The sequence below is a fragment of the Ambystoma mexicanum genome, chromosome 1p (assembly GCF_040938575.1).
Source record: "Ambystoma mexicanum isolate Mex_15411 chromosome 1p, UKY_AmexF1_1, whole genome shotgun sequence".
Classification (NCBI taxonomy): Eukaryota; Metazoa; Chordata; class Amphibia; order Caudata; family Ambystomatidae; genus Ambystoma; species Ambystoma mexicanum.
In genome coordinates this window covers 129,118,207-129,133,195 of record NC_090921.1, presented here as the reverse complement: position 1 = coordinate 129,133,195, position 14,989 = coordinate 129,118,207, and the positions used below count along the sequence as shown (strand labels likewise).

General features: G+C 49.2%; 1 protein-coding gene across 3 annotated transcripts in view; it reads left to right on the top strand.

Annotated features, from left to right (window-relative positions):
- The window catches only part of LOC138567068 (polyamine-transporting ATPase 13A3-like), a 656,189-nt gene that overhangs the window by 547,140 nt on the left and 94,060 nt on the right, over positions 1-14,989 (top strand). For all 3 annotated transcript variants that reach the window (XM_069644931.1, XM_069644921.1, XM_069644914.1), the window contains 3 exons: positions 6,890-7,067; positions 8,784-9,004; positions 9,161-9,249. In XM_069644931.1, coding sequence (XP_069501032.1) covers positions 6,890-7,067; positions 8,784-9,004; positions 9,161-9,249 — 488 coding nt within the window. The remainder of the gene's footprint in view (positions 1-6,889; positions 7,068-8,783; positions 9,005-9,160; positions 9,250-14,989) is intronic.

Below are 14,989 nucleotides of genomic sequence, written 5' to 3'. Positions count from 1 at the left end.
CGAACGTGAGTGGGGGCGATGTGTCTAAAGCAGCGCGAGTGTTGCCTGGTCTAGGTGCATTAGAAGGGCGTGAAGCAGCAAGGGTGTTATCTGGCCTGAGTGCATGAGGATTGGAGCGTGAAGAAAGCGTGACAGTTCCTTACTGTGCTTTTAGGATCAGGGGCTTCCATTTCCAATACAAGGTTCTACCCTTTGGCCTCAACTCGGCTCCCAGGGTATTTACAAGGTTGATGATTGCAGTGGCAGTCCTCCTCAGGGACCAGGGCCACTATGTCTACCCATACCTGGACGACTGGCTTGTCCGGGCCACCTCTCTGGAAGCGGTTCAGCATACGGCCTCCGCACTGAGGAACACACTCCACTACCTGGGGTTCACTATCAATCTCAAAGAAGTCTCAGCTGCAGCCCACGCAGATCCTTACCTTCTTAGGCCTCATCTGGGACACCCGCTCCGTGAGTCTTTCCCTCGGAGGACAAGATTGCAGCCATCAACAAAGCTACAGCTCACTTCCTCTCCAGGCCTGTGACCTCGGCCTTGTGGTACCAACACCTACTGGGGCTTAGGGCAGCTGTCCTTTCGGCCGTGCCCCACACAAGACTCGGGTGGTGGAAATTACAGCTGCACTTCGCAGCCTCAGGGAATCGGGAGACTGGCTCCCAAGTGGAGCCAGTCAACATTCCGCAGACTTCAACCTGAGGCAGGGCAAACCCTTCCGGCAGCTGGCCCCTCATGTCACAGTTACTACAGACTGGAAGGCCATATGGCTCTCAAGGCCTTTCTCCCTCTTATCGAGGGCAAGTCAGTTCTTATCCAGACAGACCACTCCACCAACATGTACTATGCCTACAAGCAGGGGGGGCACCAAATCCCTTCCGCTGTGCATTTTTGCAGTCGGGATTTGGTAATGCGCTCTGGAGAATAGTATTTACCTCATGGCTGTCCTTCTCCCGGCTGAATCCCGGGGGAATCCAACCTGGAAGGGGACAGGCACAGCAGACTGGGGGCTTACAATTACGAGTGGCAATTGAACGACCTGATACTAAAAGGAGATCTTCCTCAGATGGGGGCATCCCCAGGTGGATCTTTTTGCCTCCTGGCAGGGACAGGGCTCCGGCCCCCTGGCCGACGCATTCCAGATCTGATGGAACGACGGGACAGCATATGCTTTCCCACCCACACCCCTAGTCCACAGGGTGATCTGCAAGATAAAGGAATCCCGGCCTCAGCATCATCATGATGGCTCCCTGGTGGCCGGCCAGAACGTGGTTCTCCGAGCTTCTCAACCTTTCGGACAGACCACCCATTCACCTACTGCTGGGCCCAGCTCCTCCTGGCCCGGCAGGGTACTCCATCCTGCTCCTCACAAGCTAGCCCTCGCAGCGTGGCTCCTGAGCAGGTCCCGCTGAAACGCTTAGAACTATCTCAGGCTAACCTAGAGATCATCCAGGGCGCTAGAAGCAAGGCTACTAGGAGCCAATATAAGAGTAAATGGTGCATCTGGCGGGCCTCCACAAGCTTTACACGACTATAAAGAAGCCACACCTGGTGTGAGACCTTAAGGTTGTGTTGAGCGTTCGGCGCACAAACCTTTTAAGCCTAGGGTGCCCGCGGACATCAAGCTGGTCACCATAAAGACAGCTCTGTGCGTGGGCCTCACCTCAGCTCGCCGAGTCGGCGAGATCCAAGCTCTGGTGGCATCGGAACCCTACACTACTTTTCTCAGGGACACTGCTTTCCTACCCAAGGTGACCTCCTCCTTCCATCTCCACGAGGAAATAGCGGATGCCTTGTTTGTCACCTTAGGTGGTCAAGGCCAGGTTATCCAAGACACCCTAAGCAGGGGGATGATTGCGGCCATCAAGGAGGCCTATGAGGGGCAGCACAAACCAGTGCCAGCTAACTTGCATGCCCATGGCGTTCAGAGCCAAGGCCACCGCCATTTTGTTCCAACAGCTGTGCCATGGCAGGTCATCCGCAGGGTGGCTTCCTGGTCACCCCTTCGGTTTTCTGTAAACACTGTTTGGACGCTGCCTCTAGCTCAGACGCAGCATTCGGGCAGGCGGTTCTAAGAAACCTGTGTTCTTAAGGACGGACTCCTCTCCACCCTGGGGCTACATTCAGTTGTAATCGCCCATACAGTATTAAGCAGACGGGACATAATAGTAATTAAGTTACTCACCGCAGTGACTAATTTACTTAGTCCATAGTCCCCTTTCCTCTATATGTCCCACCATCCTCGGCTCAATTAAAACTGGTGTCATTAGGCAATGCCTATCATTGTTGACCCATCAATAGGGACTGAGGAGTGGCGCTGGGGGGCGGAGTCAGTCGAGCGCATGCTCCCAGGGCCGCGTCCCCACGCGCCTCTAAATTTTAAAGGGGAAGAAGAGTTTTTCTGGTGAAAAAGGTTCAGTCTCCCGTCCCTCGCGACTATGGACTAAGAGTATGTTGGTCACTATGGTGAGTAACTGTTCATTTATTATAAATACTAAGTTAACTAACACAATATTAGAATCACGTGTAAGTAAATGTATGTATGTTCGACATTAATGCTGCAGCGTGATGAGAAGAAGCCCGCCAAGAGGACTACCCACTTGATGCCACCATTAATGGGAGAGGATGTGAAAGGGGAGAGAGTTGAGATGAGATAAGAAGCCCATAGGTCTGGAAAGGGGACAGAGAAGAGGATATCGGTGAAGATCCCTCTGGAGGATGCACTGACATAGAAGACTGTGATAGGAAGGCCAGAGATGGCACTCAGGGTGTCATATTTATTATTATTTTTTGGTGGTTTTTTTGTCCCGATTTTGTGAGGGGGAGGATTGGTGATAGTGTAGCAATTAGAAAAGATTGGGGAGATAGAGAGTGCTATATCAGCGGCAGACAATAGATGGGAGAAGGAAAAAGAAAAGTGTGGGTGCAATGCACAGTCCTAGCCCTTACTCGCAAGCGGCCTAGAAGTTACGGAGGGCACAAATACAATTGCAGATCAATAGGTGGAGTGCAGGATTCGATTATTTTAAAAAGGAATACAATGCAGTGCTCACAGGTATGAAGATGTAAAAAAACAGATCCACCTAGATTCGATTTTTCAAAAAGGAATACAATGCAGTGAACACAGGGATGCGAGAGGAAAGGAGAAACACAACGTGAAATGAATGACCAATTGTATAACAGAGTGCAGTGACGTAAGAGGTCAAGGGAGAAGCCAGAATAGGAATGGCACAGTTACGGTTCAAGTGGATAGCTGGAGGAGGCAATAGGACCGTTCAGCCATCATTCACATTAGTGAAGAAAGGGGGGAACTGGGGTGCTGTGGTCCATGTTCATGCATGAACAAGACGTGCACAGGAGGTGGCAGCATTGTTTGTAGAGCAGCAGCAAGGAGGGGGCCTATCTGAGCCCATTCAGGCTCGGACAGGAGCCAAGAGAGGGGCATTTGGAAGGGGCTGGCAGTCTGTTGGCACTTCTATTGGCCCACATAAGAGGGGCTCAGCCAATCAAATTATATCCTCAGTGAACACACAAAGCACTCCAGTGCTCCTGTTGCGGTTGGCCATCTTGGAATGGCCTACACAATTGCTTTAATTAAAGTGAGACATGTTTCCCCAAGGAAGCAGGAAACGCACGAAATATAGGCAATGCCATGATGTCGGGAGAAAATCTTCTCAGGAAATTACTGTAACTTTTCCTCAATTAGCACTGTGTGCGACACTAGCACTAATAAGCCCCGGGTGGCTTACCATTAATCCTTGCTATGTCTCTGATCTCGGGGGAGTTCTCATGGTGGAAGGCTCTGGAGCAGCCTTCTTCCATGCAGGCTCTGTCTCCGGTGTAAGCATTAAAGGCCAATTGTCAAACAATACGCAGTTCCTAGTATTAGCAATACAGTAGTGAGTAGATACCCAGGATCCTACTCTCCTTTTCACTTCTATTATCAAGCAACAATGTGTATGTAGCCATTGTGGCTCAACCTTAAAATCATACTCCCAGTTGTAATGCTGAGGATTGGCAATATATGGGACAAGTGAGGTTGTACGGATCACCCTCTGAATAACCCATTCAGTGGAAGAGTTTCATCTCTAAGTGCATGGCTTCTATGGGTAGTTAACTAAGAACACCGTGGAAGCAATCTAGAGGTATAGATCAAAAACGGATTACAAATATAGCATTGTAAGCCCCCTGCAAAGAATTCCTGTCTGTTCCTCTGTGCTGTGATGGATCCACTTATACTGGCCAAAGAAGAATGAGGAGCAACATAGGTTGCATATGGGCACTGTATCAAAACTCGGTGCAACCCTAAACAGTGTCACCAGCACAGGGAAGATTGAAAGGCTAACCTAACAAAAAACATTTTCTCTGTGGTCCTCCCATGGAAAAGAACATTTTTGAAAAAAGGGTAAAAATTGCTTATTTCGGCCACCAAAAAAGTACAATTTGGAAAATTGCCAAAAGACATTTTTTTGGTCACCATGAGGAATTTACTTTATAAAGGTGAATGCCTTTGAAAGCTGTTTGTTTCCAAGTCAGTTCAACTTTGTATTTTAGCTCTGCCTCCAAATTATTCAAGTAAGCATTAAAAATCAGATTTTTAAATGACCAATTATTAGGCTCCTAGACTAGAGTTAGTCTTGGCCTAGTCAATACTGTTTCTCCTTGCTTCCTTGCCCAGTCAGGTTTAGATCTTGTAGGCCAGCAGTGTCCTCCACGTCCTGCCACTTTGAGGTCCAATTTCAGAAACTCCTCTACTGTCTAACGCTGGTTTTTAAAGGTTAAGTCCCATCCCTGTTTCTATGTTGGCCAATCCAATTGTAACAAATGATTTCATTCATGTAATCCGTAGAACTGGCCATCTTGTTTACATTTGAAATTGCGTGAATCTTGTCTTTATCGGTCGCTTACGTATGAAGTGGCATGTTCGAACAAATTGGGTCTTTTGCCAAATGGTGCAAGAAAAGGTTATTTCTAAGATATCACGTTTGGCTACCAAGCTGTCCTAATACGGCATTCACACTTGGTTAGTTTATTTATATTAGCTTGAACTTATCTGATCATAAAAACAAAAAAGACATGTTTGCTGCCATGTTGCATTTGTTGTGCAGTTTCTAATTAAATCTTTACAAAAGAATTCTCTAACATATATTGCATTTGTTTTGAATATGTTGCACGTATCGCAGCTACATTTTAATACAAAAGCTGAAAATGTGACGTGCTAATTTTAGCGAAACAAGGAGCACATTTGTTTTGAAAAATAATTTGTAAGCAGGACAATTGAGGCCTTTCGCTCAGTCCACTTCTTATTGTCCTTTTCACATAGAAAAAAACAATATTGTTTAAACTCCCCCAGCTTTTTGAGTCTTTCAGTGAACACATTAACCTTATCATGCATTTTGAAAGTTTCTGGAATGTTCTATATGTCGCCAAATGTGCTTGAAAAGTGAAGACTTTCAAACTCAATAGTTGGAAGGGGCATTTGTTTTGCTGTCCATTTTATACAGTGCAACATATGCCCATGGCTCTAAAAAAGAACTCCATGACAGCAGAACAAGAGTCAACCAAGAAAATTCATTTTAGAAAAGCAGGGTCTTCATAGAATGATAGAATAGCAAATGGTCTTTAGTAGACTGCAAAGCCAGCGGAAAGGCGTTCCAAAGCTTCACCACAACTGAAAAAGCCCCTCCACCAAACTGTGCGTATCGGAATCTCAGAACTTCAATAAGATGTTTCTTTTGAACGCAGAAGACAGCAAGGGACATAGGGGCAACATTTGAGTTGCAAACACTCAGGTTTTACCCCATAAAAAGCCTGATGTACTAAATACAAGGATTTCAAATGGACACGCTTAGCTACAGGAAGCCAATGAAGAGCAACCAGGACAAGAGAGATATGGTCTCTAAAAGGAGTGCCAGTGGCCAACCCATCCACAGAAATTAGAAGAATCTGCAGTCTGATCAAATGAGCAGACTGGGTTAAGCACAAAGAATTGCAATGGTCAATCAGATTTGGTACCAAAGCCGCAACCACCGGAGCACAAAAGCTCTGAGGAAGAAAACAAAGGATTTTCCCAAGAATTTTCAACTGTACATGGCCGGACTGACAAACTGTGCAGCCAGGTTTTTTATCAAGGGCGCTGAAACAGGAAGAGAGCCAGAGAGATGAGGTCCAAAGAGAGGCCAACAAAGGAGAACCCACAACCCCACACCCACAACCATCACTTCAGATTTGTCCCCATTTAGTTTAAGCCATTTGTCCCTCATCCAACCTCCTACGGCCCCCAGACAATCTCTTAACTGAGAGGCATTGTCATGATGAAGCAAATTTAGTCGTACAGTAATTTGCATATCATCAGCATACGAATAACATTGGAGGCCGTGGGAATGGATAAGCGCAACCAGAGGCTGAATACAAATTGTAAACTCGGTCGGAGAATAGGCAGAACCCTGTGGTGTTTGTGAACTGGATCTGTCAATCAATAGGAGCATTCCATTTGTTAAATTTATCACTGCCAAAAGCAATATGAATGTACCATATGTGAGTGTAGGCCTGGAGTTTCAAGCTGTTCCAATTATAGGCAAATAATACAATTTGACAGTTGTTTACTCCTGTTGCATGTCATGTAAATCTAGAACACACTTCTCACTGTCTAATAACAGGAACACTCTCTAGGTGTTGTCTTTGTCAAAATTGTAATCTTGTATAGTGGAAGGTGGTGACGATTGTGCTCACATTTCTGAAGAGAAAATAATTCTGTATGGGGACTTGTGCTTAAGTGAGGTTCCCTTGAGCACACACAGTACTACAGCATCTTGGGATACGATGTCATGGAGATCATTGTGGCAAAGGCTGGATCGTGTTCTGAGTCTTAACATTCTTGATTCTCCCCTTTAGTGAGTTTGAATCGATCATGGAAAGAAATAGTTCCACAGAGGCCGCCCACTAGCCTGGTATCTGCCCAGCTGCTCCTGTCTGTCATCACCCAGATCCTTCTGTCTCTTGCCTTCCAGTTAACTGCATTCCTGCTAGTACAAAAACAACCTTGGTACAAGAGATGGTCTCCAATAGCAGGGTGAGTGGCTCTAACTTTCCAAGCGGTCATGGTGGTAAATACAACTATGGAGGCATATACATTTTCCCCAGCTGTTGTCATGACCAATATGATATGCCTGTAGAATGTGAAATGTGATCTGATGCACTAGATACTTTACCATCAGAGTTCATGTATTTGTCCAAGTCTACGACAACTGAATGTAATCAGAAGATGTTGCAACTACGTTTTGGATTTCATTGGTTTGGCAAATTTCAAGCAAACTGACAAGTATCTACATAAAGAAGAAATGGTACCATTGTAATGTCAGATTTTTACCACAAAACCATAGATGGTACGTTTGGGAGGTAGAAGGGAGGACTGGAGTCGCTTCCCTCTTCTTGTGTTTAAAAAAATAAAGGTGATATAAAAGCCCCAAAAACATTGGCGAAATTGCCATTCGGAAAAATAAGTTTGAAGAACCTTCATAGATCCCTGGTCATAGATCGCACTTTGTTCACAAATGGAAGCAAATGAAATTTGTATGACTAGTAATTTCAGATTTGACATTTTACACCATACACTAGATGCCTACAGAGCTACCAGGTTCTACATGGATAGGAACCACACTATACAGAGAACTAGCCAGTTGATTTTCTGCCTGGCACAGGTGGAGCAAGCGGGCAGCCCTTTTAGTAAAGCAAGTACTACAAGATGCAGCTGTGTGAGAGGAGCCACATGGGAAACACTTGTTTTCCTAGGTAACGATTAACTAGAGCTCAATTGTAAAACTGCAACCTGGGGTCAGTACACACGTTCACAAAACACTATTGCATAGCTATGTGAACCAAATCAGACCCCCCCGCCCCCCTGTCGGTCAAGCACTAGGAAGACATTTGTTAACCACTGGACCACAAAAAACGGTATTACCCATTGTTGACGAATAGCGTCTCACTAAATCTTTTTTTGCATTTCTTTCTTTTGCCACTTTATACATGTTGATGAGGTGGGGGTCGGAAGGAGTGGTAGGGTCGGGGGGAGCCTCGCTCCACTATTTGTGTTAAATTATTTTTTAAAGAGAGGCAACACCGGCCAAAACAAATTTGACGAAATTGCCATTCAACAAAAAAATAGGTAAATTGTTTATAGATCCACACTGCTTGTTTATCTCTGCATAGCGTTTCAAATCCAGAACCAATTCACAAGCCCCACTAGAGGAACTTTACTAAGCAGTAGTAGGCTTTATGTATCTTGTTCCTTAGTGTTGCATGTACCCACCAGTGCTCTTCCTCCCTATTTGGGATATAGGAATAAAGGTATTGCATGTTTTCTTTCTTGATTGATTGCCTTGCTTTACAGTGACTTTGATGATGGTTATTAGTTATAAATACATGTATGAGCACACCTGGCCTCATACTTTACAACGGCAGAAAGCAATCTGAGAATTGTTGACTTGGAAAAGCTCTTTGGGTAACCTGTACACATAGTACATGGATAATGTAGCAGGAATATCCCCATTGGGGCGCCTATCTTTGTCTCAATAAACAACTTGTAATACACTATATGGCAGAATATCCACAGCATATTACTAAAACTGATGAGCTCTAGAGAGAGCAGAATGTATGTATGTGCAAGTGTTCCAAGATCCCACTCTTAGGTGGAGCTATTCATGGTTTATGAATTTAATGAAGATACCCTTGATGTGATGAACTAAGATTACAAGTAACTTGCTTTTCTTTTTTTTGACGCTACCTCCAGTGTATGTGAGCAGATGGTGAATGGAACACATAGCACCGAGTCCCTGGAGCAGAATGAAACTGTGTATCGGCACGACAGTCAACTGTTGGTTGAGAACGATGAACACCACGTCGTCAGTATTGAAAACACCACCTTGTTCTACGTCTCGTCCTTCCAGTACCTCATCGTAGCACTAGTTTTCACCAAGGGGAAGCCATTCCGGCAGCCCACCCACACCAACTGTAAGTGGAATCAAAGCCTTGCCCTCACACATACCTCTAGGTTTATTTCAATGGCATGCCCCTCATAGACCTTTTGATTAGGTAGAACACTTACTGCATTCAACTTTGAGCTATTCATCTCTGCTGAAATATACTCATGTGACTGTATTCTTACAGATCCATTTGTGGCCTCCATTGGCATAATCTTCAGCTTCATGCTCCTCGTTCTGCTGTACCCCATCCCGATCTTGGAGAAGTTCTTTGAGGTAAGGGTTTGCTTGTAAGGTATTTGAACTAACCACTTTTGGCTTTGAACGAATGGCAAACCAAGTATATACTTTGAAGGTCAGCACCCTGTCCATTGGCAAGTCTAGTCTTCATTCTATGTCGCAACAATACTGAGTGATAACACTGATGTATGCATTACTTCATGTCTCCAAACAAGCGCATGTTATTGCAAGACGTGCACTGCAACTGCTAACTCTCTTTTTCTGTGGCCACCACTTAAAGGCCTTCTGCCCAGGTCGCCCTCTTCCTCTCCGAGTGGGCCATTCTCTCCTCCTCTCTCCTTGCCTCCATTTCTCAACTTCTCCTCCTCTGAGACCTCAACATCCACCTAGATGCTTCTAACCCCTCCTCAGGGTTCTTTCGCAATCTCTGCGACTCTCTTTCCATTTTACCCTTCAGGCAGACACACTCTGCCAGGCACACTGTGGACATTCTCATCTCTTCAGACATCCCCGCCACTCCCCTCTCTTGGAATGACCACTTTCGTCTTTTCTCCTACCTGACCCTCTCTCCCCAAGGTGAAGTTGACCCCTACACTTCCACCCACCTTCTCGGTCATCCTGCCCATGAAGCGTGTCTCATTGGAGGCCTTCGCTGCCACTTTCTCTCCTCTGACTCATGTGGCTAGCGCACTCTGATACAGCCCTCTCTAACCTGCATCTCTCTATCTCTAACAGTCATGATGTCCTTGCCCCTGTCATGAGGATCCGTCTGAAGCCCACCTCCAAGTGTAACTCTTGGTATGACTCTGACCTCGCCACCCCTAAACGCAAGTGTCGAGTGCTTGAGAGGAAGTGGAGGGCATCGGGCGCATCCTCTGACAAACTGGCCTGCTGCCTGCTCCAAAGGCAATACAGACTCTCAGTCCTGTCCAAAAAAGAGAGCCTACATCCAAGTCTGTGTCTCTGCGTCCTCTAACAGCACAGCTGAATTCTTCAAAATCTGCAAGGAGCTGGCCAATCATACTGCAGTCTCCACCTTCCCTGTTCCCTCCCAGGCCCTTTGCACAGCACTTTCCTCTCAATACACCACTAAAACTCAGTACATCCTGTTTTCTCTCTCTCCTCTTACTCTCCCTCTACGTCTCTCGGCCCCTCTCCAGCCGCCACACCCTCTCCTCCTCTTTCCCTGTGTGCATTTCTGATGAAGCTTCTAGACAAGTCCGATCTATGAAAGTGTCATCCAAGCAGGTGCTGCCCTGCTCCTCCAGAACCATCAAGCACCACATCGACACCCTCGCACCAGCCTTGGACGATTCCTCCAATCACTCTTTTGCCACTGGAACTTTCCCCTCTGCCCTAAACACTCCCTTCTGTACCCCCTCCTTAAGAAGCCTTCTGCTGATCCTGCCCCTCCGTTAAACTACCGCCCGATCTCTATCACTACTTTCCTGTGTAAAAGTCTGGAAAAGCTGGCCCTCTCCCAGCTTACTCTCCATACTGAATCTGTTGGTTTACATGACCATCAGTCTGAATTTAGATCAGCCAGAAACTGCTCTCCTGAACACCCGTGTAGACCTGCTCTCTAATCTCTAGCCTTCATTCTGTCCTCATCCTCCTTGACCTTTCCTCTGCTTTCGACACGGTCAATCACACCATCCTGGTTGACCTCCTTCCTATCTGATCGTCCCTCCCAGGCCCAACTGGAATCCTTTCTCTCCAGCACCTCTCCCCACATGTGGTGTTCCCCAGGGCTCTCAACCTTTACTTGGCACCTCTGGCGTGCCTCATCTCTACATTCTCTCCTAACTTTCAGTGTTATGCGGATGACACTAAGCTCTCCCTCAGGTTCCCTTTTGCCTCCTCTCTTGCTCATTCCTTACTGTCTATCCGCGATTCAGGAATGGTGTGCCTCCAACGATCTTTGCCTTAATGCTAATAAGATCGAGATCCTTCTCATTGGGTCTCCTACTCCCGCTTTCCCTCGTTCACTCTGGCCAACCTCCTTTGGCCCTCTACCTGTGCATTCCTGCGAGGCAATAAACATTAGTGTCGTCTTCGACTCCACCCTCTCCTTTTCTCCTCAAATCACGGACCTCTCTAAGAAGTCCCACTACCAGCTGCATCTCCTCAAAGGTAGTATTCATTTTCTCACTTTCCCAAGAAGCTCAGTCTCCAGAGCCCTGGTTCTCTCTAGGCTGGACTACTGCAACAGCCTCTTACTAAATCTTCCTGCCTCTACCCTTCTTCCTCTACAACTTATCCAGAACAGTACTGTGAGCCTTGTCTTTGGCCTCAAGCCCAGGCATCATATCTCCAGCCCTGAAATCTCTCTACTTGCTCCTGGTGGCTGCGAGGATCAAGTTCAAGACTCTCTGCATTGTCCACAAGGCTTTCTGGGGCCAGGGACCACACTACATCCAACACTCTTGTCCTAAGCACTTTCCTTCTCTAGCCCTCTGCTCGTCCTCCTCCAGCTCTCTGAGGGTCAGACGCTTCTCCAGACAGAGTGGGGGGGTAGATCACGCCCCTCGACTGGTACCTCCCTCTGAACAGCCTCTGACTTGAGCAGGACCACCTCCGGTTCTGGAAGCAACTCAAGACCTTCCTTTTCGCTTCTGCTCTCTCTCCCCCTCTCTCCCTGTGTCCCTCTCTCCCTCGCTGATTTTTTTGTCTGCTGCAGTAACTGGTTACCTGGCTTTTCATAGAACTTCATGGGGACCAGGACCCTTCATGACCAGTAGCCCCATGCACTGCCTCCGGGGTCTAGCGCGCACTAGGGTCTGTATCTGTGTAACCCTACAGTCCCCTGGGGGCGCTCGAGAGCCCGACCGGCATGGCCAAAGGTCTGTGAAGCTCCTCGGCACCCCCGGCTATCCGGCACGAAATCCTGCAGACTTGTGAGGTTTTTTTCGCCACTTGTTGCGGAGAGTCAGCGCTGGTACCTGCTTGGTCCCTGCAGGTTCCGACTTGACCCGAGGGAAGGTGCACTGGTGTGGCGCGGAGGCGGATCGGCCTGGGAGGAGTGAACTTGCCGCGCGGGAGGCTGTTGGCAGCGCCCTGGTCTGTACGGGCAGGTGACCGCCGTGTGTCGGTGCGGCTGCGGGGCCCTACGGAGGGGCACCCGGACACTTGGAGAGGGGCGCCGCGGCCGCGGTGAGGAGCGGAGACGGCGGTGCGAGCGGTCCGGGAGGAGGTTTGCCGGAGCGGTGTTGCTGGTGGAGTGGATTCCCCCGGGCCACAGCGGTGATACGGCGGCGCGGCGCTGCTGGAGTGCCCCTGCGGCTGGGATCCCCGCGGTGGAGGTGTGTGGGGAGGCGCCACTTGAGAGGTGGCTGTGCTCCCTGGGAGATCCCTCTCCGTGGCCGGGAGGCACGAACGCTGGGGAGAACTGGTCCTGCAGTGGGAGCTCCAGGAACACGTGGATAGCTCCGGACAAGGTTGGGGAGTGGACTGTTTCAGTGGCTTTGGGAGCGGAGTGGGGGCCTGGGTGCTCCCTTGTGCTTGGAGGTCCTGTGCACGGGTGGAGCGACCTGACTGCCCTGTAACCCTCGGTATACCTGTATGGTTGGACCGAGCCTGCTGCCCGTGAGTAGCAGTACATCTGTTGGTGGCGCTTTAACCGCTTGGCGCCTGGCCCCTCCTGCTTTGTGGTTGGGGGCCTGGTGGCAGAGAAGCCCAGCCAGCGCAGTGGTGGCTCCGGGAGGGGCCTGCAGGTGTGAGGGGGGGCTGCTTTGTTCCGGGTGCACTTCTGTTAGCGGGACCTTTGCCCTCTCTCCTGTCCCTCTTTGCCTGCCATGTCAAAATCGGGAAAGAGTGGGAAGCATCAAACTAAGCTACACTTTGAGGCGCCTGCTCAGGCTAAGCCTGGAGGAACGATGGTGGATTCCTCGGAGCAAGGTGCCCTGACGACCGGAACAGATCCCTCTTCAGCTCTGCAGGATATCAAAGCTATGCTTCTACAGCTGCAGTCCGGGATTCAGTCTCTGGATGGGAAACTGGACACCCTGACCTGCAAGGTAGATCATATGCAGGCAGGCTAGATAAGCATGGGGAGAGGCTGGATGAGCCGGATGAACGGATTTCCGGGGTGGAGGATGCTACGAACTCGGTGTCCGGAGCAATGGTGGAGGTGCAGAAGGTCCTGAAGGAACTACGGGAGAAACAGGAGGACTTTGAGTCGCGGTCGAGGAGGCACAACGTGAGAATTGTTGGAGTCGGTGGACCGAAGGGATATGGAAAGCATGGTGGAAGACATCTTGAGGGAAGCGCTGGGCTCGGAGGGCTTCTCTCCGGTGTGTGTGGCAGGAGGCCGGTTCCGGGAGCTCCACCGAGACCTTTGATAGCTCGCCTCCTGAATTATCGGGACAGGGACACTATTCTTCGGAAGGCACGGGAGAGGGGCACTGTGTCCTATAAGGGGATGTCATCAGGTTCTTTCTGGATTTTTCAGATAAGGTGCAAGCTGTTCGGAAAACCTTTTTTGACGTGAAGAAGCGGCTGAGAGCCAGGAACATTAAGTATGCTATGCTCTTCCCGGCGAAGCTCCGTGTGGAGCATAAGGGCAAGGCGCTGTTCTTTCAATCTCCGGGAGAAGCGGCCTCCTTTTGGATATGCTACCGGAGGAGCCTACCCGGTGAGGCGTTACATTGGGCTGGTTTGCGGGGCGGGAACTGTTGGGCTTGTTACGGGGTCGCTGACATGATCCTCGGGACTGCTTTCTGTGGAATGAGTCGGTGAAATAACGGGGGGATGCCAGGGGGGTCGGTCTGGTAGAACCCTTAGCGCGAAAGCTGGTTGTTTATGTTGTTGGGGTGCCTGACAATTGGGGTCTTTGGCACGTTAAGGGAGGGAGTTCGGTGGGTGTTTGGGGGGGCAGGATGCAGGGGTGGCACCGACAAGTTGGGGAGTTGTCGGTAGGGGTAGGGGGGCGGGGGCTGGGGGAGGGGTTTGGGTGTTGGTTAAGGGGGTCATGGCACAGGACACACAACGCTGTTGGGGGTCGGTGGTTGTTGGCATGATGAATTTCTGGTCGCTTGGTGATGGAGTCACTTAGGCTTTTATCCTGGAATGTGCGGGGCCTTAACGATCTGCCGAAATGCCGTAAGGTTCTACAATATTTGCGACATCATTGGGTGGAGGTGGCCTTTCAGGAAACTCACCTGACGGTAGACTCAGAGGCGAAGTTTGGTAAATGCTGGGGGTGCCACAGATCTTTTTCGTCGTACTACTTTTTCCCGGGGGGTGGCTATTTTGGTGCATAGGTCGGTGGGATTTCGACTGGTCAAGGTTTTGAGGGATCAGGAGGGACGGGCGCTTATTCTCCAGGGGCTTGTGCAGGGGAGGCTGTATACGTTAGTTATTATGGCTCTAACCAGGATACGATTGACTCACTACAGTGGATTGAGCGGCAATTGGCGGATATATCCACGGGGGAGGTACTATGGGCCGGGGACTTCAATGCGGTGCTTGACCCCTCTCTGGATCGCACTGGGCACCACTCTCGCTCTCGCAGCCGGTGTTCGGTTAAAATTCAGGGTATGCAACAGGTCTGGGGATTGGCGGATGTTTGGAGGGTGCGTAACCCCGGGGTGTGCCAGTACACATTATTCTGCACCACACAATTCGGGCTGCACGACTGGATTATTTTCTGGAGTCTGAGGCTATTTTGGGGCACGTATCAGGGGTTTGGACCCTGGCTCGCACTCTCTCTGATCATGCCCCAGTCTCCCTGGAAGTTCGGTTGAGGGGGCGGATCGGGGGGAGACTACCGTGGAGG